General features: G+C 40.9%; 1 protein-coding gene across 2 annotated transcripts in view; it reads left to right on the top strand.

Annotated features, from left to right (window-relative positions):
* Window positions 1–25,629, top strand: part of COL4A6 (collagen type IV alpha 6 chain) — a 116,048-nt gene that overhangs the window by 62,753 nt on the left and 27,666 nt on the right. For both annotated transcript variants that reach the window (XM_027716439.2, XM_027716438.2), the window contains exons 4-13: window positions 11,308–11,442; window positions 12,782–12,826; window positions 18,457–18,573; window positions 20,175–20,243; window positions 21,342–21,377; window positions 21,795–21,857; window positions 22,478–22,513; window positions 22,650–22,691; window positions 23,552–23,644; window positions 24,343–24,396. In XM_027716439.2, coding sequence (XP_027572240.1) covers window positions 11,308–11,442; window positions 12,782–12,826; window positions 18,457–18,573; window positions 20,175–20,243; window positions 21,342–21,377; window positions 21,795–21,857; window positions 22,478–22,513; window positions 22,650–22,691; window positions 23,552–23,644; window positions 24,343–24,396 — 690 coding nt within the window. The remainder of the gene's footprint in view (window positions 1–11,307; window positions 11,443–12,781; window positions 12,827–18,456; window positions 18,574–20,174; window positions 20,244–21,341; window positions 21,378–21,794; window positions 21,858–22,477; window positions 22,514–22,649; window positions 22,692–23,551; window positions 23,645–24,342; window positions 24,397–25,629) is intronic.

Below are 25,629 nucleotides of genomic sequence, written 5' to 3'. Positions count from 1 at the left end.
AATTCACAGACTCCATTTTTTCCTTTAAAGTGAATTGTTTACATGTTTGCAAAACTCCCCTCTGCTCTGCTGTGTAACAGGTCTGTGGGAAGAGTTTTTGTTCTGAATCTGCTATCTTGAATAAGCATAAGATGGTTCCCATCTGAGTTTTAAATCTTGACTAATATTATCTGTTCCAACAGATAATTTTGTTTTTAGCAGAACCCTGTGCAAGGAAAGCTGCTCAGACCTTTCTGAAGTGCCAGGAACATGCTGGGAAGGCTATGGGAGGCAAAATGTAGGGGAAACTGCTTGCAGGGAATCTATTGTTCGCTGCTGACCCCATACTGGCCAGATCTGTGCATGGCCTACTTTCCCCGCCTGCCTTTCTAACTAGAAGCATCCTTTGGGGCTGAATGACCTTAGTGGATAATGAGAAGTTTTGCTGTGTTTATCCCTTGTAAACAGAATGTTTAGCATGTGGAACATGGTCTGGTAACTAAAATGGATTTTTTTTTTTGAGGGGGGAGAACTTTGTTGTTGTTGTTTGTTTCGTATTTTTTTTCCTTTCCCCAAAAAAGGGATACTTTATTCACTAGATGATTAATGTAAATACATGCTATGACAGTAAGGCTTAGAGGTAGTCATGCTGCATAGATTAGATGCCAGGTTCAGACTTGTTTGCAGAATTACATCGTACTAAGCACTAATTTGGTTGTAATAGCACAAAGACTGGGTATTGGACAGGGAAAGGGGCATAAGTAATGCATCAGTAAGAACAAAGGAAAAAAGACAAGATTGTTTTTCTGGAACATTGCTTAACTTGTGGCAATTTATAGATACACATTTTCTGTGTAACAGTGAAATTTAATAGAATAATTAGATTAGAAAAATAATAGAACAGTCTACTATGATAAAAGTGAGCCAAAAAAGCAGTCATAAGATCATAATCCAGAAGGGGTTTAGGCTATGACTTGGATTGCAAGCTAGAGGAAAGGTTCAGATTTTAGATTCAGTTATCTCAGCATTTTACAAGCTTTTTTTCTCAGGAGTTTGATACAAATTGAGAGAAACTCCTAAAGGCATAAATGAATACAGGCATTTAAATCTGCTTTTAGAATACCAATGTTACTCTTGTGATCCAAATCTCTATTGTTTGTATTCTAATGAATTCACTTTATATTCTTCAGAAACAGAGAACACAAGGACAATCATTGCAAAGTTTTTTTAATTATCATATTATTACCACCTGAGAAAACACAGCTATGTTATATTCCAAATATTGGAAGAAATCGGTATTATTTTAGTTAGTATTAAGCAGCCTCTGCAACAAATTCACCTCAATATTTAATTTATTGCAAAATGCAGTAAAGCAAATACCACTCTGATATGAGCGGCCACATTACAAACTAGAATATCTGCTGATAGGCAAAGAGTAATGAGAAAAGGTTGAGCAACTTTTTTGAAGATTCAAAGACAAGCTGTTAAATCCTCATTCCTTTCTTTTCTGGTTGAATGTCATGTTTGGGGAAGATCTAGTGCAAGTTGACACTCTCTGTTCCCACAGCATGAGGGGAATGGAAAGCTCCCTGTATCATCCGGAGCAGAAATGGCTTCCATAGGTCCTTTTCCACATCACACTTCTGGCTCTGTTCCTTATCTCTGAGTTACCTCCTTATCTCTGCGTTATCAGCGAAGCAGGACATATCTCCACTGTGCTTGATTTCCAGTTCCCAGGCAGAAAGAGAAAAGTAGTCAAATGTAGATATAATGTAGTACTAGAAATTGTGAGCCAATGGACAGGTACTTTTGACTTTTTTCTTACCGATTCCCTGTTCCCTTCTGCCCTTCCTGTCTCAGTCATCCATTTCAGAATCCCTGATGGGGGCTGCAGGGGCTGAGAATTCTCTGCGCACAGAGAATTCTGTGTGTGGAAGGGCGAGTTGTCCACTGAGATGTGCTGTTCCTCCTGCCACTTTCTCTGTGCAGGATTCCCGTGGGTAGTGCCTGGGTGGGATGGGTGACAGTCAGTGGTTCTGCCCCTCAGTGCAAGAGGGAAGCCCAAACCGTCCTATCTGCTAAGGAATAGCTGTACTGGGAAATGCTGGTATGGGCAGTCTCTTCCAGCTACATCTACTCCTTCCCCACATCCCTGTTCTGTCTCCGAGGAAACACTACCTTTTCACAGCCTTTGCTTGCAAGGGGAGTTAGAAATTTTAAAAAATGGGTTTGTTGTAAAAGAAAGAACTGGAGAGGAGCCCAAAGCAAATTAACAGATCTGGACACAGCAGACCCTGGGGAGGTTTGGAGTCTGTTTGGCTTCAGCATGTGGCTGAACCCTCCCTGCCTTCCTAGATACAATGTCCCTTTAATAGCCTTAACAGGCCTGACACTGGCAAGATTTCACTTGTTCAGTACACTACTTAATACAGCTAATTTTCTACTGACAACATTTTTTTGCAACAATGAATCTTCTGTCACTTGAGTCCATGAGGAAGGCAGCTTGGAAATGCCAGCCAGAGGGGGAGGGAGCAAGTTCATTGTCGCTGTTCACTTAAACGGTTCTTTAGAAACACATTGGCTTCTTTGGTTTGTTCAGTGGGGTGCTAGGAATAAGTGGAAGGGAAAATCATACAACACTGCATGTTCTTCTTTCCTCACGAGCCCATAGCATATCCCTGGAAAAGTTGTGTGTTGTAGGGTGTATCTTAAGGAGAGTCAGAAGCTGTGGTTTTGTGGGCACCAGTCCTGGTGTGGATGTCCATGAAGTTGCTATGATTCAACATCTGTTTTCCCCAAGGGACTTGTGGAATATCTATGATTAGTGTGGTAATAACATGCTTGATCTTAGCAAATTTGTTGGAGAGATGATATATATGCACATATGTGTTGTCGAATATGTATATATACACAGTTTACATACTGCAACGCCTGCAGCCAGGTGTTGGCAATTGTATAAGCTCAGTTAATAAACTCCAGTGTGTGTGTATGGAAGTTCATCCATATTGTTTGTCATGTGGAAAGCAACAGATAAAAACACTTAAACTATGAGATAAAATGAAGTGGTCCCATTTGATGTCTGGGACAAATAATTTATTTAATAAGCAATTTTCAGTAAACATAAAAACTTAATTGTAACCAGTTGGCTGATCCTTTGCTGAAGCAATAGTGATATAGATACCTGCTCTTCTGTATCACCATAAAAGGCTTTACTTGCCTGTAAGGGGCAAAAGATAGTTGTCAATAGAACCAGTGGCATCTGCACATCAGTCTGACTAGGGAAAAGCCTGGCAATGAAAGCAAATAAAGCCAGGGGCTGTGACTCTTTCCACTTTTCATTCCACTCATCTCCTGTTTTGGTGAGCTGTCATTTGATCATTTCCATTGCCATACTCTCACCAGAGTTGACTTATGTGCATTCTGGGCAGGAAAATGCTATGCATATGCTACCTTGTCTACTTTCCTGAACAGCCATCAGAAAAAGGAAAGAAGTCTTAGAGAAACCCTGTGTTTTCTTCTGAAATAACTAATTCTTTTGTATTAATATTCAGTTCAGGACTTGTGCTGCTGTCGAGAGATGTGCACAGTACTCAGAAGTTCTCTTCCTGTAGTTAAGGGCAGGAAAATGTTATGACAGCTGCTGTCCTATGTGAACAGGTCGGGGAACTGTAAAGGCTTTCTAAAACATTTTTTAGAGATTAGGCACTGAAGGCTTGAGGGAGAGAAGATGAACTAAGGTTGCAAAAGACCATAAAATCTCATAAACCATCCAAACCTTTGGCTGTACTATGCTCTTTTGTTAAATAAAAAAAAAAAAGCGTAGTTCATAAGTAAGTTGAAGTCAGTTAGAACTCACTTGCTTCACCATTTTTGCTAAGATTTCATAATCAAGTAATCCAATCTTTCAATATAACCCATACTTTTTGGAATGTTGGTGTGTGTAATGTACTGCCAGCGCTCCATGAGGTGTAGGAGTGGTTCCTGCCCCTTTCCTCCCCTCATTCATGCCTCATTTCCTCAGTTGCCTTTAAGTCAGGCGTAAACACGTGCGTGGTTTCAGAGGAGTGCCTGTTGTCAGTCTCATGTGCTGTCTATGTGAATTCTCTCCATTTGTGTATGAACCTGGTATTGCCCTGCCAGTTTAAAACACAAAAAGGCCCTAAAGGTATCAGTCAGGCTAGCAAAAATTTCATTCTAGATGACTATGTATCACCTGAGCCTCATGGGCAATTAGCTTAAACAAACAGTGGGTAAACTGGGGATTCAGGGGTGATCACCTCTGCTGCCCTGATACTCTGGGGCGTAATTCATCGGTATGATGTTTCACGCTGTCCGTGCTCAAAAAAAGGCTTAATTCTGGCTGATGATCATGGAAAAGGCAGGTAAATGTAATTCAGATACATAGCATAGCACCTTAAAAATAATCTTTAACTCATAATTTTCATACATCGGTTATTAATTTAATTGAAATACAATGTGAGTCATCCCTATGCTTCGTAAATCCCGCTGCTTGTTCTTTATTTGAAAAAACCCCCTTGACTGCAATCCTTCTGTTTCTGCAGCGCCCATCATTTCGTGTGGTGCTCAGTGTTACCCATGGATCCTCTGTGAAGCACAGTGCAGGAAGGCTGTTGCCTCACTGCTGCATCTCTCACACAGATGTTACAGCCCACAAGGGGCTTTCACTGACTTTCATGTTATCTGTGTTCTCTGGGGCCTGGAGCCTTTCCACATGCACTTACTTTCTTATCTCACTTGGACATTTCAGAACATCAAAGCAAAAAGGCAATCAGAGTTAAAGCCATCCTTTTTTTTACTTTTGTACATTTTTCATAGTTACTTCAAAAGTCATGGAGTATAAAATGGAATAACTAATTTAAGTTAATATTGAGTCACTCCTGGCATCATCCATGGTGGGGAAAAGGATGACAGTATGTGGTCTCTTTGTGTATTATAAATAGAAATAGCAAATATGTGGAATTGATTGGATCAGGATGTTTCATGAAAGTTTTTAACTGGGAATCAAGCATTCTAAGGAACAAACTTTTCATAGATTCAAATATCTGATTTAAAAAAAAATTTCTAGGGTTCGTATGCAGTTCTATATTTATAACGTGGTAAACCATCCATTGCAACTTTGTTACTGAAGTATGGGATTCATCAAATGATTTATAGAATCAAATTTCATTGATTTTTTTAAGGCAGTTAAAAATGGAGTGTAAAAACACACATATATATATACACACACCTGAACACATGCATTTTTTTATCGCCTAGGTTTTCTGCTTGCAGTCATGTCTTGTCAGGCTTACTGGAAATAACAAATATTTTTTGAAAATGGAGTTTATCACATGAACTAAAATTGGAAATTGTTATGAGAACCAGCCTGCAGTTGCTCATTACTGCATTAAAAGATTACTCCTGAGATGACCAGAGTGGCCTTGGCAGTCGGCAGCGCGAACGTGCCAAGGGCTGCTTTGCGTAAACAGAAAACTTCTGAAAGGCCTTGTGATACCAAAGAACTTCACAAGGCACAGGAATAAATTGTCTTTTTTCTTAAAATTACATTTTAAAAAAAAATATTACCCTAATATCTTTCCTTAAGATAACAGAGAACAAAAAAACCCCAAACCAAACTATTAGATTTTTAGGGAGTTGCTGAAAGAAGCAGGATTGGCCCATTATTTCTGTGTGTATAGAGAGTTTTGTGTATTCATCTCATGCTGTGTGTAGGTAAAAAGCTGTGTAGAGGAACAGTAAACTATATCACAGAAATAAAGAAGCCATTTTGAACATGACTTCATCTAAGTTTTTAGAAGAAAAACTGAAGAATAATTTTCTTTAAAAGTACAAAGCGTTTTTCAGTAGAGAGAATAATTACTTTCTCTGGAATGTGAGCAGGGCACTGGATACCTGACCTGTAATTTAGGAAAATAGTGAAGGGGTTTTCATCAGTAATTATTATTATTATGGTAGAACTGTGGGGCCCCAGTTGAGACCAGGACTCTCGTGCTAGTCACTGTCTATCCAGCAAGAGAGAACCGCTGCCGCAGGAATCCTGCCGTGAAGGCAGGGCAGGCTGAGGAGAAGGGAGGAGAGGGAGGTAGATGGTCCAAGTGGTTGGCCCAAGGTCGTGCTGCTCACTGGTGGACGTGGCTGCCTTGCACTGGTAAGTCACCAATGGGCACCTCAGCCGAGTTCAGCGGGATCCATGTGCTGCCTTTTGTAACGTGGTGTCCCTGCTGAGCCCGCGATTTAAATGGGTGATGCCATTTGTTGGTGTGAAAGAGCATCCTGAAGGATCAGTCCCTTGTACAGACAGTCCTGTACAACATGGGAATCGGGTAAATAGATCTTCCTTAAAGGCTTCAGTATAGGTTGTGCTTAGAGTATATAAGAACATACATTTTTAGGGCCATAGTGACTTAATGGTTGTCCTTTGGTTTACCTTAATGTACTCAAACAAGTATAAGATGCTTCCAACTACAAAGCATTTTCTCGTGAAGTAAATCTTTCACTAGCAATTTTTTGTGTCAATAAAATATGGTTTAAGGGGGAAATAATGGTTGAAGGAATAGAGAGAGTGAATAAGACCCTTTATAAAAATGTGGTCCCTGAATTCTCATAGAGGAGAAACTGTGTGTTAGTTTGAGGAAACATGAGCATCTTTAAATTCAGTTGCTCTTCTCATACACAGGAACTTAATTTTGCTTAGAAAATTAATAGTGCTTTGATGCTTGAAATATGACAGTCTACGAATTTACTAGTAGAAGTAGGGATCAGTTCTGCCCTTCCTCATCAGTAATATTTTCTGCTTAGTTACTAGACCTGCTAGATTTATCTCACTTAGTGAGTCCCAGTATCTTTTGTGGTGATGAATCACTGAGCTGGTATTTGACAGGGAGTCAGACCAGTAGAACTGTTCCCCAAGTAAGTATGTACTTGTTTTTTGTCCTTGAAATAAGGGACATGTCCAGTGGTTCCATACCAGTGCCACGTGTGTTCCTTTGCACAGTGACAAATCAAATGGACAAATCAAATAGATTTACGCTTTATTCTCCAAGCTCACAGAGGCAATGGGAAATAAGGAATGTTTGGAATTTGCAATGCTATGTGTAGCAGCTCTGCTTCAGTGGGCGAAAATTTATGTGAGGTATTAGAGTTGGCAAAAGGGATAGGGACAATAGAGAAACTGTGATGTGCCTGATTGTGTAGCAGTAGAGAGGCCTCATCATTATCCACCATACTGGACTTTCCTCATGACACCCTGGGATGCAGATGAATTAAAAGGGTGTAGGGAAGAAGGTACATACTGCAGAACCTTTTCCATCTTGAAAGACACTGCCATCAAATTACACTTCCAGGACACTGATTTTACCACCTTCTGCAGTGTGATGACTCAGAAGCAATGGGAGATTCCTGTTCCAGCCATTTTTTCCTCTTGCTTACCACACATTGAGTATGAAAAGCTGCATTTCTGAGCCAGCTGTGTATTTTTAATGGTTTGCAATGGATATGTGCGTAACAGAGATGCATACGATTCATGCTGAACTTGTGACACAAACTGGGTCAAAGTCCTGAAATTATCTGTGGAAAAACCCTGGGTGTGTAAAGAAATAATGCTGGTTTTTACCAGCATCATATTTGTTACAGACAGGCATCTCATTTAGTGCTGCAGAACAGCAAAAGCCTGGTGCACAAATACGTTTGAGAATACAGGTCATAGTTTTCAAATATATGAAATTCGAGTGGGCATTTGAGAAAACATTTCCAAGTCACAGCAATTTCATTGGCTTTGTTCTTGCTTGATGTTACTAGCAGTCTGTAATTTTCCTCTTTTTAAAAATGATTGTCGTGCAACCAGGAAGACAAAATTATACAATTTGCAGCAATTACTAATGGCTTTTCTACAGGCTACTGGACTACATACTGAATATTAATGATTAAAAAGAGGGAGCTCCATTGACTAATTGTAGGTTTTGTTTGGTGTAATCCACATTTTATATTTAAGCTTGTCCTCACTGCTAAGAGGTGTCTTATCCTTTTTATCCTTTGATTGAGAGCAGTCCTGATGCCAAAGCACAGTAAAGACTGGGCACTTAACTTTTTACCACAAAGTAAACTCATTGAGGTCAGACAGTAGTTCCACCTGGTACTGAACTCTGTAAGTTTACCTTGTGGTAAAACCTGAGTTTTCCTTGTGCTTTTATCCTGGAATTGCTCCTGCAGCCACGGTGCCTGCTCTTTATAATGCACTGATCTTGGAACAGTTCATGGGAGTGCTGCTGAGTGACGAAAAATGCTGCTTTTTCAGCAGTGGAGGCAAGTCCTTTGTTTCAGTGTAGAAAACATGATTTTCATCCACATAGACTTCAAAAGGAACAGTGAGAATTCTTGAGAGCCTGATTATCATGGCATAATCACATTATCAGAGAGATTAGAAGCACTTTACTGTGTCCTTACGCTTTAGTGACACTCTAAGACACTGGACAAAGTCTTCAAGTGCTGTTAAAATCTTTCTTGTAGGGCACTAAGGCAAAGAGAACTTTTTAGCTGTGGGTCCTGAAATCACAGAGATCATGTTTAATTCTTCTGTCAGAGCCCTGCTTATCTAAAGACAAGCAGAAGGTGTAGTTGCTAGTCTTTACTGCCCCATCTTAGAGAGCAGAACAAAAGCCTCCTAAAATGTTAATTCCTATCGGTTCCAGTCATTGTGAAACACTATCATTAACCAGGCAATCAAACTAATTGAATACAGAAGTATTAGCAATTCAAACAAGTGAGGAATTCGCAGTGTGTTTTCTCTACAAACCTCGATGGACTCTTGGATGCTGTTGCTTTTGTGGTGGTGGTTGGCTATAACTGTAATGTGCCTGTTTTTAGGGTATGTCTGGTCAGTGCTGTGTTGCCTTGAGGTAAACAGTCCACAATCCATGATTTGTGAGTTGATGCCTGAAAGACTTTGAATATATGGGAAATTAAAAAGGTAAAGCTGAGACTGAAAGTGAGAGCAAAGCATGTGATTTTGTAACATGCTTCTTGTGTATGGTTGCCAAGGACCACTGAAGATTTGGGGATTAATGTTCCGATTGTATGATTCCCAATATAAAGGATTCTACTGATAATTAGCCCAGAGTGAAGAGAGCTAAAATTAATCGACAGAAAAGCCTTTTCAGATGGGAGTCTGTGCCTCTGGAAGTATATACTATGGACAGTGTCTAGACAGAAAAGGTATGAATTATCAAACATGCACTTGACCTCAGTTAAAAGGCCAGGATGAAACAATCACAACAGAAAGAGTGACGTGAGAGAATTGTGGCACTTGAAAGAAAACTGCTCCAGTAGTGAAGAAACATGGAATACAGAAAAAAATATTTTAGCCTAAGCAGGTAGTAAAAATGATCCTGGAAAAAGAATTTTTAAAATCAATTATGCTTTTTTTTTCCACTTTGCTTGATTTTAAACACATAACAATGCATTTTTAAATTAACTGTAAAAGTCTTTTACCTGCCAAGCCATGGAGTCTGTGTGTCTCCAGCTGAGATTACTAAAACACTTGCAGCAGGGAGCTGCATTCCTTCTGCTGTTTTACAGAGTTAGGGGAATAGAAGGGAAACACTTCCATGGACATGAGTGTAGAGGATAATTAAAAGGAGGGGGATTTTTGTGTCTGGATTGGGGTTTTTTTAACTTCCTCCTCCATTCTATATCTTTTAATGTAAGTCTTGATTCTTTGCGTGGATAATTAATGTAATCCACTGACTGTCTTTTCAGTAGAAAGCACAGCCATAAACTGCATTTTGTACCATAGGCAGCATAGCCATAAACTGCATTTTCTACCACAGACAGCATAGCCATAAACTGCATTTTGTACCATAGACATCATAGCCATAAACTGCCTTTTGTACCACAGACAGCATAGCCGTAAACTGCATTTTGTACCATAGACAGCATAGCCATAAACCGCATTTTGAACCATAGACAGCATAGCCATAAACCGCATTTTGTACCATAGACAGCATAGCCATAAACCGCATTTTCCACTGATACATCCCTGCGGCTGCGGGAGCTGCTCCATCTGCCGGCAGTGCCCCGCCATTGCACCCTGAGGGAGGGCACGGCGCTCCTTCCTACAGTGCTAAGTCAGAAACCGTCCGGGAAAAGGGAGATTTCTGCTATAACTCAGGACATTGAGTTGCCAGAGCGTGTCCAAGGAAAGCTAACAAAGCAGCTGAAGGGGCTGGAGCACAAGTCATATGAGGAGCGGCTGAGGGAGCTGGGGGTGTTTAGCCTGGAGAAAAGGAGGCTCAGGGACGACCTTTTCGCTCTCCACAACCATCTGGAAGGAGCTTGTGGTGAGGTGGGGGTCGGTCTCTTCTCCCAGACAACTAGCCATAGGACTAGTGAGGGGAAATGGCCTCAGTCTGGGTCAGGGGAAGTTCAAGTTGGATATTAGGAAAAGTTTCCTCACTGCAGGAGTGGTTAAGCACTGGAACAAGTTGCCCAGGGCAGTAGAGGAGTCACCATCCTTGGGAATGTTCAGAATACAAGTAGATGTGGAACTTGGCAGTACAGTTCAGTGGGCATGATGGTATTCAGTCAAAAGCTTGATGATCTTGGAGGAATTTTCCAACAGTAATGTTTTAGCACAATATCACCAGCCAGTCGAGGCAGGTGAATGTCCCACTCTACTCTGCACTGGTGCAGGCTCACCTCAAGGGCTGTGTGCTGTTTTGGATGCCACAACATAAGAAATATATAAAGCTGTTAGAGAGTGTCCAAAGGAGAGCTACAAAGGTAGTCCTGGTGAAGGGTCTAGAGGGGAAGCCATAGGAGCAGCAGAGGAGGAGCAGGTACTGATTTCTCCTGTCTGTGACCAGTGACAGGACCTGAGGGAGTGGCCTGAAGTTGTGTCAGGGGAGGTTTAGTTTATATATTAGGAAAAGATTCTTTATGCAGAGGGTGGTTCAGGACTGTATCAGGCTCCCCAGGAAAGTGGTCACAGCACAAGCCTGTCTGAGTTTAAGATGTGTTTGGACAATGCTCTAAGGCACATAATGTGACTCTTGGAGTTGTCCTGTGCAGGGACAGGAGTTGGACTCCATGATTCTTGTGGGTCCCTTCCAACTCAGGATATTCTATTCTAAGATTCTATGACTTACCTGAAATAACCTCTAACAACTCTTATCTGAGAATGTACAGGGAAAACTTTAGGATGTCCTAACAACCTTGAGATGTATCAAATTGCATTAGAAATTGAATCAGAAAGAGTAATTACAAGGGAGTTTGTGAATGTGCTGCATTGATTTATTTTTTATTCTATATTAGGGTCGACCAGGACCAATTGGGCTTCAAGGACCGATAGGAGCACCTGGATTTACTGGCCCAGAAGGTTTGCCAGGAGCAAAAGGTGAGAGAGGAGCAGTGGGCCCACCTGGACCAGCTGGACAGAAAGGTGACAAGGTAAGCTCAATGGTTACTTTTCTGTCCCTGCAATAGGTCTATGGCCTTGTATATATTTTTGGATGAATAAAGATAATCTCAGACTACCTGTCCAGGGGTAAGAACAAAACAGCATTTCAAGTATTTCTCTTTAGAGAATTGTCTGCATTTATTTTTGAATGAGAATACAGATCCCAAAGCTGCTGAACACTGTACCTGTCCTGGTAGGTGAGCCATAGCCCAGTGACTATTGCTGTTGCAAGCAGTCTTTGGCAGGTACAAAGTTACTTCTAACAGAAAGAATATTATAAACTATGTCATATTAAATGGAGTAGCCTATAAGGGGTAGGTGTCAATGATTGCAGGGTGCAAGAATAGGCAGAACAGCAAGCAGAGAAATGTCTCAGTGCCCACAGGATCCGTCCTGCTGTTGCTTCTTAGGAAGGAAGCATCAAATGGGGAGTTTGGAGCTAGTCAAAAGAATGAATGGAAGTATGAAAAAGTGCTTTCTGTAATAAAGAGTTGGATATATGTGGGTAGTTCATCTTCATGCTGCACCTGGTTTCTAAAATCTGGAGGACGTCTGGGACATTGGGATGCAGACTTGCATTCTGGGACTATCTAGTGATCTTGCCAGTCTGTTTGATGCAAAGTGCTGGATCCTTTAACGATTGGAACCGATTTCCTTGCACTCAAAATATCCCTTATTTACTCCAGAATTGTTTCTGTCCACTGAAATGGATACATATGCAATACCAGCATGCCATAAGATTCTCTCTCTCTTTATCCTTTGTGGAAGCAATATACTTTACCTTTCCAAAGCAAGAGCAACTTAGGCTGGATATTCTGCTTACGCAGTCTGTTTTGCTACTATCCAGAGCAGAGCAGTAAAACCAACAGTGTGGTAATTACTTGTGACTTGGGCAGGGTGGTATGAAGTTAATGCAGTGGTCTGCGTATCTCTGGGGGTCCTATCCACATACAGACAGAAAAACACATAAGTCCTGTTGAAACTCTTGGAAAGTCAAGTGTGACACTGAGAGTTAAGTTTATACCAGATTGTTTATTTTCCTGGCATCTTGTTTTCCCCAGATGTGCAGTAGGAGATTATATTTTTACTTTAAATTGCCTGATTAAAACATTCCAGAAACACTCATTTGGCTTCCAGTCAGGCTCAGATGCTCAGTTCCTATCTTCACTGACCCCTGTGGTCAGAGAGAATCTGCATGGGAGAGTTTGCTCATTTTGGTTTTGAAAGCTAAAGTCCTAAACCAAAAGTGTGGGAGAGAAAAATATCTCCCAGGTAACTGCAATATCCCGACTGATGATGTGAAATATAATGTGTACTCTTTTTCCTCAGGGTCCAATGGGAGTTCCAGGATTTCAAGGCATCAACGGGATCCCAGTAAGTTTACATGTATAGATATAAATTACCAGAATGTGAGTCACAAACAAAAGCACAATGAGACTGTCCTAGCACATGCATAGTGTCCCTTGCAATTGCTTGCTTCTCTCTGGAGGACAATGGCAGTGTTTGTTAGTTTACCTGCTGATTCCATGCTGCTTTGTAAGAGGTTTGGATCCTCTTATAGGATAATAGAAAGTTGACACCTTTGAGGAAGTGAGCCTGAGTTACATGGGGATCCACTGCATCATTGATAAGCTTTTCTTTCAGCACCATGTTCCCTCAGCACTATGTCTGGACTGTATCATACAATCATAGACTTACAGAATAGAAAAGGACCTCAGAGAGCCAAAGAGGCATGATCAGCTGTGCTTCAGGCCATTTTTAGGAGGTATTTCCTAACCAATTCTAAAACCTTGTGATGATGGAGATGAATTTCTCTGATAGAAAAGCTTTGCTAATGCCTAACTTCAGTCTTTCTGCAGTTTAAACTTCTTAGTTTCTCTCGCTACTAGTCAGGAACACAGAGAGAAGGTTGTTCACTCTTACTTTGTGGTAGCCTTCTTGTATGTGATAGCTGTTATCAGGTCTCCCTCAATCATCTGTTCCTATGATATGATTGAAAACAGTGATGAGAGCTAAGGTCCTTCAGAGAATCCTTCACTAGGCTCTAGTTCTGGTTTAGATCAGGTGACAGAGGTAGCTAACCACGGTAACCACTTTCCCCAACCATCAAGAATTGTTTCTTCCATTCTTTAGGACTTTAACATTCTAGTGACAATTGTTTACAAAAATTGTGTGCCTAGAGTGTTTTGACCAGCTTTCTTTTGCTTTGGTTTTCCCCAGTGATTTTTACAAAGATTTTTGCTTTACCTCAGGCAAATTTTAACCGGGCCGGCTTTAGAAGTTGCCCCAAACTTTCTTGCCCTTCCTACATTATTTAGCTCATCCTGCTTTCTCCTTCTGATATTAGAATTATTTTTATTTTCTTGATGACATTTTTCCATTTTCTGTATCATTGTGCCTTCAGACTATACTCATACTCCTACTCATCTTCCTTGCTTCTTCAGCTGGCCAGGAGCTCCAACTGTTGAGCTGTGTTTTCTTACTTCGTATCAACTGAGTTGTTGTGATAGATTGGCTGAAAATGTTCAGTTGGCCCTATAAATGAGCTTGCTTGATTCCAGTTCCTTCCTGGCCCTTGTCCTTCACTTCCCCTCTGCTCATCCTTGCCTGTTTTCTCTCCTGCTCTACTCCCTTGCTGCTATTTTTTTTTCTTTTACCACCAGCCAACTCTCTAGGTCTGAAGAGAACAAGCTGTTCCCATAATACTTAATTTAATTGAACACACTGTGGGAACATGCTGTTCTCAGGGTATTTTTGCAGATGAGGCTCTGGAGAAAGGGGATTCCCAACAGTGAGGGGAGGCAGAGATACAGCAACAGCCAATGCCAGGTAGTTGGCAGCGACAGGCATTCCAAGGAGTGAGTAGGGGAGGCAGATGAGAGGATTCAAAGCCTCCACCATATCAGCATATGCAGATCTACTCTCCCTGCTTCACAGTATTCTGCAGGTGGGTGAATGGCAAAGAGGCAGATTTTGCTGGTCATGAACAGCAGAGTTCTCAACACTGTGTCTCTTCTGTGCCACAGCTGCAGGGCAGAAAAAGGGAGAAGGGAAACTGGTTCCTACTGGTTACGTTCTAGCCACTGAGATAAATGCTTCCATTGTAGGGTGAAAATAGCACCCACCACTGCTTGAGAAAATATTTTCACTTTTGCCATTGCATTTCAGGGTAGGGAGTAGCTTGGGTTTGTGAAATGTATACAAACATATGCACATTATATGGATGTGTGAAATTCAGAGCAAAGGAGAGAGCACGTGTGTGCTGATAGATGAAAGGGAGAAGTGAAAATATATTGCTTTCTCTGCACAAGAATTCACATCTGAATATGAAGGGAGATTCTCTGTAGTGTGCTGGTATGTTAACCTGGGCAAGTATAGTTTAGTCATCTCCAAAGGACTGCAAGATGGTTATGCAGAGGGGAATCCCACTATTGACCTTAAGGGAAGTGGTATTCCACAGAGTTCCCTTGGGGAATGCGGGTGGCAAGTAAATCATGTTGTTGCAGCTGGCCTGACTAATCCCTTTAACCTAGTAAATACAGCAGCTACATGTGTTTATTGCTGGGCTTTCATGTCACGCTGTAGAAGAAACCCTTAAATCCTTGGCCCTACTCTGGAAGTTTATTTTTTCCTATAGGACAAGATTCAAGGACACCTCTGGCAAAGGCTGGAGCTGGGAAATATGTATGGCTTTTCATGAACTGTCCAAGGAGTTGTAAAAGGAAATATTTTTATGATAAGTGAGCCCTTGTCTGTGCCACGAAAGCCAGAGCTACATGAAGAGGCAGTTTTGTGACCCTCCTGGAGGAAACACAAGCACTTGGTGATGGCTGTAGAAAGGCCACTTTGCCATAGAAAGGCCACTTTGCCGTAGCAATCCACAAAACTGTTTATTCAGTTAGTTTTGTATTCACTCTTAGTTGCGTTTGTTTCTCTGTTTTTAAATATTTGTTGAGCTCTCCTCTCGGGGTTTCCTTTGTGCTGTTTGATTTAGAAAAGAGGTCCCTTGGGATCACAGTGTCAGTGTACAAGCAGGAGTCAGATAAAGTGAGGGCCTAGATAACCAGTTCAAGTTTCCTTATCTGTCTCATAGGGAATGTCTCCTTTTGTGAGAACAGAGACCACAAGCAACCTCTCCAGCCTGTGTTTTAACTCAGATCTGTAAATTAGTCACCCTGACATGTATAAGTAAAGCCTGTGGGTCTTTTACCTTAGTCAGTTGAGGTGCTTGTGTTGAATTGGCACATCTGCCAAAACAGGAATTAGAGGAGGTGAAAGCAAGGGAACTATTAATCACCATTTTTTTTCAGGTCAAAACAACTCTTTAAATCAGTATTTTAAATCCTTGGGGAAAAGGTTCATTTAAGGCAGAACTTTACAACTCTCAAGGAAGTCAGTTGTGAGTGTTCAGTATCTTCTCAGGTAAGGTTCTTAAAACAAACCGTTATGGATTCTGACAGCAGATTAGCTAGAAAGTAGGAAGCCCTGTGGATTTTTTTCCTAAAGCAAGAGACAGCATGTGTATGTGTGTGCCTGTGTGTCAGTCTGTGTCATGCTTTGGCTCAGAACCACAGATATGGATGCCATGGGATTAAGTGACGGGCACAGATTTATTGAGCACACATAAGAAACCACTGTGGTCAGCATAACTGATGTCCTCTCTCTGTGAGCCCTTCTCACACATTAAGAGGATACCAGAATCCTTTGGGCCACTTACAGACTGGGGCAGGAGTAGGAGATCTCACCCAAAGCGTTTCCCAGGACATGAGGACAGCAGTCAGCTGCCTGCCAGGGCTGGCTCTTGGCCAGCACTAAAGCTTTAGCAGCTTAGCTCCCTGTGTCTCACTCTGAGGGGCAGATGTTGGCCCTTCAGCTTCACTGAACCTTGCAGCTGGTCACCTTATGCTGTAACTAGATATGTGTGCACTTGTCCCACATAGCTCCTGGTTTTGTTGATGCTGTAAACAAAGTGAGAGACCTGGTAGACACTGGTGGGTTGCCACTGATTTGTTCCTGCTTTGGGAACCAAATTAAATAATTTCTAAGAGACAAACACAAGTGGCAATAAATTGGTGCTTCAACTTATTCCTGTTACTTTACCAGAGCCTAGCAAGTCCCTGCTTGCACACCACATGTGGATATTTTGACAAACAGACTTTAATCATCAGAGCAACTGGTACTATTAATGCAGTGGTGTCTGATGCTAATGCTTTGGGATGACTTCATTCCATGCCTTGTTAAATCTCAAATTTAAACTTGTTTGGGTGAGCTGCCTTGACCCTGTGGTTGAGATGCACTTGCCATTCATTCAGTTTGTACCTTTTTGACTGACAGAAAAAGCAGATCTGAGCTCTCTCCATTTTATTGGCACGAATTTCAATGCAGTTGTCAAATGAGCTGGACCAAGGACCTCATCTGGCTGGAAAATTAACCCCATTAAGAAACAGAACAGTTATTTCTCTGCTGTGTGTGTGTCCTGCTCTCACTCATCTGTTCTGCCTGTGCCAGCACAGGGAGGAGGTAGCTGTGAGTAAGCAGGAGTGTGCAATAGTGCTCCTGGCAGCAGCTGGGACCAGTGATCAGCTTGAGTATTTATGTAATTAGGGCCTAAATTGCTCTACATCCTTGGGATAGTCACTCTGCTACTGTGTGCCCCCAGCTTCCCATCCAAAAAATGAAGACTATAGCATTCCCACATTTTTGCAAGGGATTTTAAGATCCTTAGATAAAAGGTTTTTCATTACTGTCAAGTTGTGATTGAGTTTGGTCAGAGCATATGCTATTGGCTTGGACTGGGAAGACCTTCAGTGATGCAAATGTGTTTTGTTTTAAGTGTCAGGCACGAAGGATTATTAATGTTCTGCTTTATCTCCATTTTATCCATGTTTATTTTTTTTACTTTGCTAGTGTGAGTCATACCTTGTTTAGTGCCATATCTTAAGGATGGATCTTTGGGATCAAATGAAAGTACTTTTGGGATGAATCAAGATCACTGTGTACAGAGGGGAGGGAGAGAACTGTCAAGTTACCAATACTGTCTCCATAAGTTTAATTTTATTTCCTGCCTCAAAACACTGTCTTTGAGCACCACAGGACTCATTTATAGGAAAAGGAGTATAGAATAAGGAACTGCTTGAAACCTGGGCAATGTATCTGATAGTTCTGCCTTTGTGTGTTCTGCCTCACATAACCTGTATGACACTGAAGAAAAAGTAACTAAAGTCTCAAACTTTGATTTCCTTTTCACCAGTACCATGAACTCCAGTCAAATTAGTAGAGCTGCACCAGGGCAAAAGAGGTGTGAAATCAAGGTTAGGTACAATTGAATTCTGCTCTGCTTGATTAATAATTGGTATTACAAATACTTTTTTTAAAATGTTGTTAATTTAATTGGTACTTTCTCCCTGTTGCTTTGCCTAAGGTTTAAAGTTCACTATAACAAGTAAAGCTGTTTTGCTTGAATGGCCTGATGCTGGAGCTTTAACATCTGTTGATCTATTAAAAGAAAGAATCCATGCTGGAAAGGAAGAGAAGTCACTGAAACTCTAAGCAGATTGGAATTATAAATGCTCAGTATTGTTGAGTCTGCCTCTGCTCTTGTTTTCACATGAGCAACTCCCATTCCTGGTGTCAGGTGCACCCTTGTGTGCTGTTTAACACTGTTACATGCCATATGTTTCAGAACTGCTGTGGGATGAGTATTGCCCTTTTGGGACCTACTCATGCACAAGTTATGTACTTCAGAAAATTACCCCTCGGAGAAAAAGGTAATCAGATGAATGCAGCCAGTGTTCTAGGATTTAACCTTCAGGGAGGATAAACAATGCTGGCTGAAGACGCTCGTTCCGTTGCAGTCTGCCATACACTGAGCTTGCCTGGGAGTTGTGCATTTCTTTTGGGTTGTGTTGCCATTTGGAAGGAAGAGAGCAGTTTTCTGGAGACAACAGTATCACTAATAAAATAATCGATCCTGTTAGTCATTCTCTTGTTTTCCCTTTACACAGGGTCATCCTGGGCAACCTGGACCTCGAGGTCTGCCTGGCCTCGATGGCTGCAATGGTACCACTGGGAGTCCTGGCATTTCTGGATCAGATGGGTTTCCTGGCCTACCTGGGCTGCCTGTACGTCCCAACTCAAATGCAGTGTTCTGTAGTCACTAAGCCAGGATTTACTTTTCATGACATTGCTGGAGAAGTAACTGCCAAGTACTTAGGAAGAACTCGGATAACCCTGAGTTTATTACAACTGTTAGAGCTCAGTATAATTTTCTTACTGAAATTCCACTCAGGATAAAATGAAGATCCTGTGGGTTCAATATGCTCCCACACCAAATTATACCATTGTTAATGGCACTATTCAAGCCAACTCCGAAGAAAGTGTGGAACATCTTGTATCTGACATGTTTTAAGTTAGTGGATGCTGATTCAGGAAAGGATGTTACCACATGTTCAAGTCTATTCATCAAATTTTGGATGCCTTCCTTCAGGCCTTAAGATAGCCAGAAGCTTCAGACTCACTGACTGCTAAATAGAATTCAATTTCCAGGGTATTTATTTTATATGTATGTATAAGTAAGTATATATTTTACTTTTGAAAACACTTCTCTACCACCAGATTGGAGTTTTATCTTGTCTGCGTTGGATACCTTAAAGTTACATGTTTAATATATTCAACTGGGCTCCCCTAGAGCTCCACAGAGAGTGGTGCTCATCCAACCTGGCCTTGAACACTTCCAGGGATGGGACAGCCACAGCTTCTCTGGGCAACCTGTGCCAGTGCCTCAACACCCTCACAGGGAAGAATTTATTCATTATATCTCATCTAAACCTACCCTATGTCAGTTTGAAGCCATTCCCCCTTGTCCTATCACTACACCGCCTGACAAAAAACTCCTCTCCAGCTTTCCTGTAGGCTCCCCTTTAGGTACTGGAAGGGGCTCTGAGGTCTCCCTGGAGCATTCTCTTCTCCAGGCTGAACAGCCCAGCTCTCTCAGCCTGTCTCCATAGCAGAGGTGCTCCAGCCCTTGGAGCATCTTTGTGGCCTCCAGAGCTGGATGCAGCACTCCAGGTGGGGTCTCATAAGAGTAGAGTGGAGAGGGAAAACCCCCTCCCTTGACCTGCTGCCCACACTGCTTTGGATGCAGCCCAGCACAGGACTGGCTTTGTGGGCTGCGAGTGCACACTGACAGCTCATATTCAGTTTTTCATCCACAAGTACTCCCAAGTCCTTCTCCAGGGCTGCTTTCAATCCACTCAGCCAAGCCTGAATCCATGGTTGGGATTGCCTCAGCTGAGTTTCAGGGTCTTGCACTTGGCCCTGTTGAAATTTGTGAGGTTTGCATGAGCCCACCCATCAAGCCTGTCAAGGTCCTTCTTGGATGGCATTGTTATGCATATGAACAGGGGGGTTACACCATGTCAAACGAATTCAAATGGGATCTAAAGTTGTCAAAGGCCTAAAATAAAATGGAAAGCTAATATAAGCAGGAAAATTCCAGAGAAGATGTTTGCAGAACCTTGTGTTTCTAAAGCTGCAGGAAGTCTTTAGTTCTCACAATAGCACAGCTTCTCTGACAAAGGATCAGTGGTACTTTTACAGTTTATTGGAGCCAGGAGTTTGCCTTGTTCATTATGCTGAATATAGATTCTTTCAGAACTAAAGCAGTATTTTTTTTCCCCAAAATTTATTTTTTACCCTTTTTTTTTTTTTTTTTTTAAACCAGGGTCGTCCTGGCCCAAAAGGCATTAAAGGAGAACCTGTTTTTGCTCAAGGTGGTCTTAAAGGAATGAAGGTAAGACTTGTCATTACACAGGAGAAAATGCAATACAAGGAATACTTTGATATCCTACAGGTTGCAGGGCTGACACTGCAGGTTCAATTGCTCATGGTGTCAGTCCTGGGTGTCTTGGGCATGTCTGAATGCAGAGCTGTGAAAAAGGCTCGAGAATAACTTCATTAATGACAACACAGGATGCTCTCAGAACTTGGAGTTGCTTAGTCTGTGCAGAGATCTTGTTCCTCCCATGCTGAGATGCTCATCCTGTTCCTGCTCAGTGCATATTATGATTCCTGCTGTGAGACTCAGCTGCCTCCCAGTGTTTTTTTTGTACTGGAAGGTACTAGTAAGTAATCAGTGATATTCTTGGTTTACATACATGAAGTCATATTCCACTTAGAGTATTTCATGGTTTTTGGCTGTGAAGTCAATAAGGAACTTACCCTGAAAGGTCTGTATCAAGTCTGTAATTATTTTTATTTTTATTTTCTTGTATAGAAAATACAAACTAGGTTCTTGAACAGGTTCTTGAATATTCTTATGTAAAAAATTTTGTTCTCTGTTGCCTTGAAACAAACACTCACCAGCCTACCATGATTTTGATTTTTGCCAGAAGTACTAACTTTGGAATAAATCTACAAAAGATTCAGTACCTCTTATGGTGCTCAATTCAGCAATTTTTAGCAGCCTTATGCTTCATTAAATATTGAAAATATTAAGAAATTTCCTCTGTCATATAAGGCCTTTCACACTGACTTTATTGGTCAAAATTAGGAACTCTTGTAAAATTCTACCCCATTATATACACTCATAAGCTGGTAAAAGTTAAGTAGGTCTCTATTTATTTACTACTATATTTATGGGGAATACGGGTAGTTTTATATTATAATGGTATGCTTTTGCATAATTTAGAGTGGTCTTATAATTTTTTAAAATTAATTTTCTCTTGTTACACATAAAAAAAATGGTTGTAATTTCTCCTGAGTTTTGGAAGCTCACCATTACCCAATTCAAATATGGTAGCACAGATTTCAAATTACTTTCCCATTTACACTTGACCTGATAATTTTCCTTGACCTCTGTAATTTTTACTCATTCATTTATAATTTCTAGGGAGAAAATGGTCTTCCTGGATTGGATGGAATTCCTGTAAGTTATTTAATTTGGGAAATAATGATTTTAAAGAATATTAAGTAGGTACATTTTCAGGTATTAGTTCTCAAGGACACTTTTCAGATTATTGGGATGTGTATTTATGTGTGATAGCAGTAGTGTGAGCAGTTCCAGCCCTGTAATGGTAAGAGTGGATTCACATTATGGTGGAGAAAGTCAGAATTATCTATTCCATTATTCCTTTTTCAAACCAAACTCCTTCTACCACTGAACTCTGTAACTTTGATTTCCAAAATACATCTAATCATGTGAAATAGATTGTTACAGTATTTAAATTGGCATACTTAATTAGGGGATATTATTTAATGTTTCCTGAGACTCACTTCATCTTTGGTTGGGGTTTGATGGGGTAAATGCTGCACATACACTGCTTGTCCTCTGTTTTCCTTGTAGGGCCCAAAAGGTTTTCCAGGTCCAGTAGGTTCTGCAGGCCCTATAGGGTTACCAGGTTTGCAGGTAAGAGACCTCAGGCATTGCACTTGTTGATAGAACAGTTCAAACTCTTGGTGGTTTTCCCTCCTGGTCTGCATTTGTATCCTGACAACGAGCAAATGTGTGTGCATCTGAAAGGACTGAGCACAGCTGACTTCAAGCACAGAATGCTCAGTCTTGGATAGTTTAATCTGATCACAGGTCTCCTCTCTGGAGTGTCCAGAGCAACAATCATGAGTGAGGGCTCCAGCAAAGCTCTAGGGTGCTGTGTACAAACACTACATTATACTGTTCTGAGCCCTTCCTGGTCTCAGGACTAGAGGGAATAGTCTGATCTCTGCATGTTGGGAGCCTTTGTTATCATGAACTGTGCTAGAGTTGCCTTTTCAAGATCCTACAAGAGAGTTTCCATTGGGAAGAGGTAAAAACAAGCTACATGTTTGTTGACTTTAAGTTGAAGTTTGCTCTTAATTAAGGACAGTGCCAAAGGGCTGTGCTAGTAGAGATGCCAAGACTTAGGACCACGTGTATCACTTTTGGTTTGGAGGCAAGAAAGTTCAGGTACCACTGCAGATCCCAGCATTGCTTCAATTGCATCCTAATTAAGTCAAGAGGAATAAAATCTTGCTCTTGTTCATATCTAGGGTCCAGTGGGTCCTCCTGGGCCACCAGGTCCAAAAGTAAGTACCTACCTTTCCTGTCTTCCTTTTACACCTGATTGTTGTGTTTTTAACAGTGCTGTGGGCCTAGAGGATAGTGATGATGTTGTTGCTGTTGTTTTATTATTCATTCATCCTGGTTTTTTTCCTCTCCTAGGGTAACATGGGATTAGGCTTCCAAGGAGAGAAAGGAGAAAAGGTAGGTGAAACTTGTTCTGTTATGGAGGGAGCATGAAATAATACTCTAGTGTTCCATCACAGCTTACTCCTCTAGAAAGTTGCTAGATTCCAGCATTCTCTTCCTTTCCTTTTTCTTTTCCTCTCTTGGACTGATTAACAGTCCAAATACTAAAGAGTCTTGCTGGTTCCTTATCTGTTGGTACACAAAAAAAGAATGGGAGCTTTCTCTGGGTGAAGAAGAGGAAGGGGAAAATATTGAGTATTTTTGTGGTTATCAAGACATGAGGTCCTTAGACATCTTTTCAATCTCCTTCTTTCAGTTGCTTTTAACCCTCACCTCATTTTGAATTATTCCACTGACTTCATTCTTTTTAGTTTTCATGATATTCTTTGGGTCAACCAACACCTAATTTATTGTCTCAGTACCCTAAATGGATGTCCTGCATTCTGTGTGAGAATTTACACTGTCATAATGGGGCTTCTTAAAGTTCTCGATTTGAGACTTGGTTCTGCTGCTGTTAAAATTAATTCTCAGCATTCTACATTTCTAATAGCTCCTTCCTTTTTTTTCTTTGATATTTCTTCCCGAAGTTTTTCTGGAATGTTTTCCTGTTGATTTAAGCGCTGAGCCTTTTCTTTTTTTTTCCCCTTGCCATGTTTTTATGCCCACAAGTCTTTGGAAACAAATGCATTTTGGTCATCTTAATTTTCCTTCTGAACTTCTGACTTCCATGACCAACCTCCTGTGCCAGCATTCAGGCACACAGATTTAGATACGTGAGATATAATTAGAATTGTTTTTCTTCTGATTTGCAGGTCACTTCCATAGAAAATTAAACATGTTCTGCATGTCCTAATATCTTCCTCTTTTGTCAACAGGGCGATGTAGGGCTGCCTGGTCCTCCAGGTCCCCCACCATCCACTGGCATACTGGAATTCATGGGATTTCCAAAAGGAAAGCAAGGAGAAAAGGTCTGTAAATGCAGTTCACAGACCCTCTCCCTCCCCATGCACCTTCACTCAAGAATTAGCAAAATTACTGGACAGTGAGAGCTCTTACATTTCCGAATCAAAAGAATTTTCTGTACTAGTTTGTTCTGTCAAATGGCTATTGAATAAAAATATTCTTAGCTCAGAGCATTGTGGGCCACTACAAAATGCACACCTCTGAGAAGGAGAAATCTGAAAACTATTTGAGGTATTCATCATTAATCCTAAAAATAAATGAACTGTAGTCTGGTTTTGTTGGATTTGTGAAATTATGTCAACTGAAGTGAAAAACTCCAATCAATTTAGAAAAATAAATGAAAGCTCCAGCTCTTGCTTTGGTGCACAGTGCTCTGAAACAATCAGATTTCCCACCTTTATTTTGTTAGTCTGGAATTCTCTGAGATACATATTGAGGTCATCAGTGTTTTTATAAAAGCTGTATGGATCTTGTTAAAAATTCTCTACACACATTAAAATTAGGCATATTGAATTAATCTGGGACCTGTCTGTCTGCTGAGAGACACTTTGTCTGGTACATGGTGACACAAATCCAGTGTATTTGCTGATAAACAAATTACAAGGCCTTGCTTTAGGTGTCAGGAGCATGAGGACTGGATTGGGGAAAGTCTTGCTTTCACAGGCACAGTGATTTATTGTGCTTATCTCTTCCCCCTTGTCAGGGTGAGCCGGGCCCTCAAGGATTACCTGGAGACAAAGGATTGCCTGGCATTCCGGTAAGGACAGAGAAGGGTTTTTAATATTTGCCTACTATGAGTTAGATGGTTCCACACTCTCTGAATAGCTCACAAGATCTCCACAGGAGTTTCTAGGCACCAGAGAACTTTGAAAATCTGATAAGAATGTCCACAAGACCTTTTGCTGAGTGTAAACCCTAATCTGATATTTTTTTGTGCTGTAGATACAAGGAAGATAATGCTGTCCTACCATCCACTTAGAAGGCAGCCAACATTTCAGAGGAAACCTGCACGTAGCTGTACCCGGGACATGGCCACTTGATGGCAGTGTTCCTTGATGGCCCACAGACATCTTTAAAAATTCTTTTTTTTCCCCCTTTAATTATGTCTAAACACATCTTTTGTTATTTTACTTTAAAGCTGTAAAGCACATGCAGATCTTTCTGTCTGTCTATATATATAGCCAGTTAAAATGGGCTGTTTAACATTAGTGCTCATAAACTCAGCAATGTTAAGCATCTTCTCTATATGAATCAAGAGCAACAAATTATCCATGGATTCCAGAGAACTATTTCCCAGCTTATAATCTTTTGTAAACAGAGGTTGTTTCACTAAGTTTAGGGAATAAATATTTTGAGGAACTTCTGACTAATAAGATAAATTGTTTGCCAGTTTCTTCAATGTACAGATGTTCTTAGTAGAAATACGTGCAAGAAAAACCTGTACATGAAGTACAATTTGTTATTAGCCTCTTTGGACATGCTCCATTATGTGCATTTTTAGCTTTATGCATCACAAGAGACCCATTGAAGCTGGTGAAGCTGAACATATGTGCAAACTTAACCTCAACCATAAGATATTTTAAGACTGAAGCCTGAAAATTGCTTAACTACTGTAACTCTTGCTGAAATTAAATCCTGGTGTTCTGTCTCTGGATTTGATATTTCTTGCTGACTGGGAAAGCCACCAAACATTTCCCAATGTTGAGCGTGAAAATGCTAGCTTTGTGTCATTCTGAGGCTTTAGAAGTGAAAAACGTGCTCTGAGCATTCCCTTGAGCTGCCAGAGTTAAGAAATGAGATTTCAAATAATTTCTAAATGTAGAATGGAATACAGAGTAGCATTGGCAGGTCTTTGCTGTCCCTTGCATTTGCAACTGGAATATGTACCATGATTTAAATGGATGGAATTCTTGGGGAGTGAAGAAGGTACTGTACTGCACATCCTGCCAAGTCTGGCTGATAGAGGTTTTCTTCCTGGGGCAAAATAGTC

The sequence above is a fragment of the Pipra filicauda genome, unplaced genomic scaffold (genome assembly GCF_003945595.2).
Source record: "Pipra filicauda isolate LSUMZ 115617 unplaced genomic scaffold, ASM394559v2 scaffold58_size5111680_pilon, whole genome shotgun sequence".
In the NCBI taxonomy this organism is placed as follows: domain Eukaryota; kingdom Metazoa; phylum Chordata; class Aves; order Passeriformes; family Pipridae; genus Pipra; species Pipra filicauda.
Note: the sequence above shows the minus strand (reverse complement) of the source record. Positions and strands in the feature narration are given on the sequence as shown.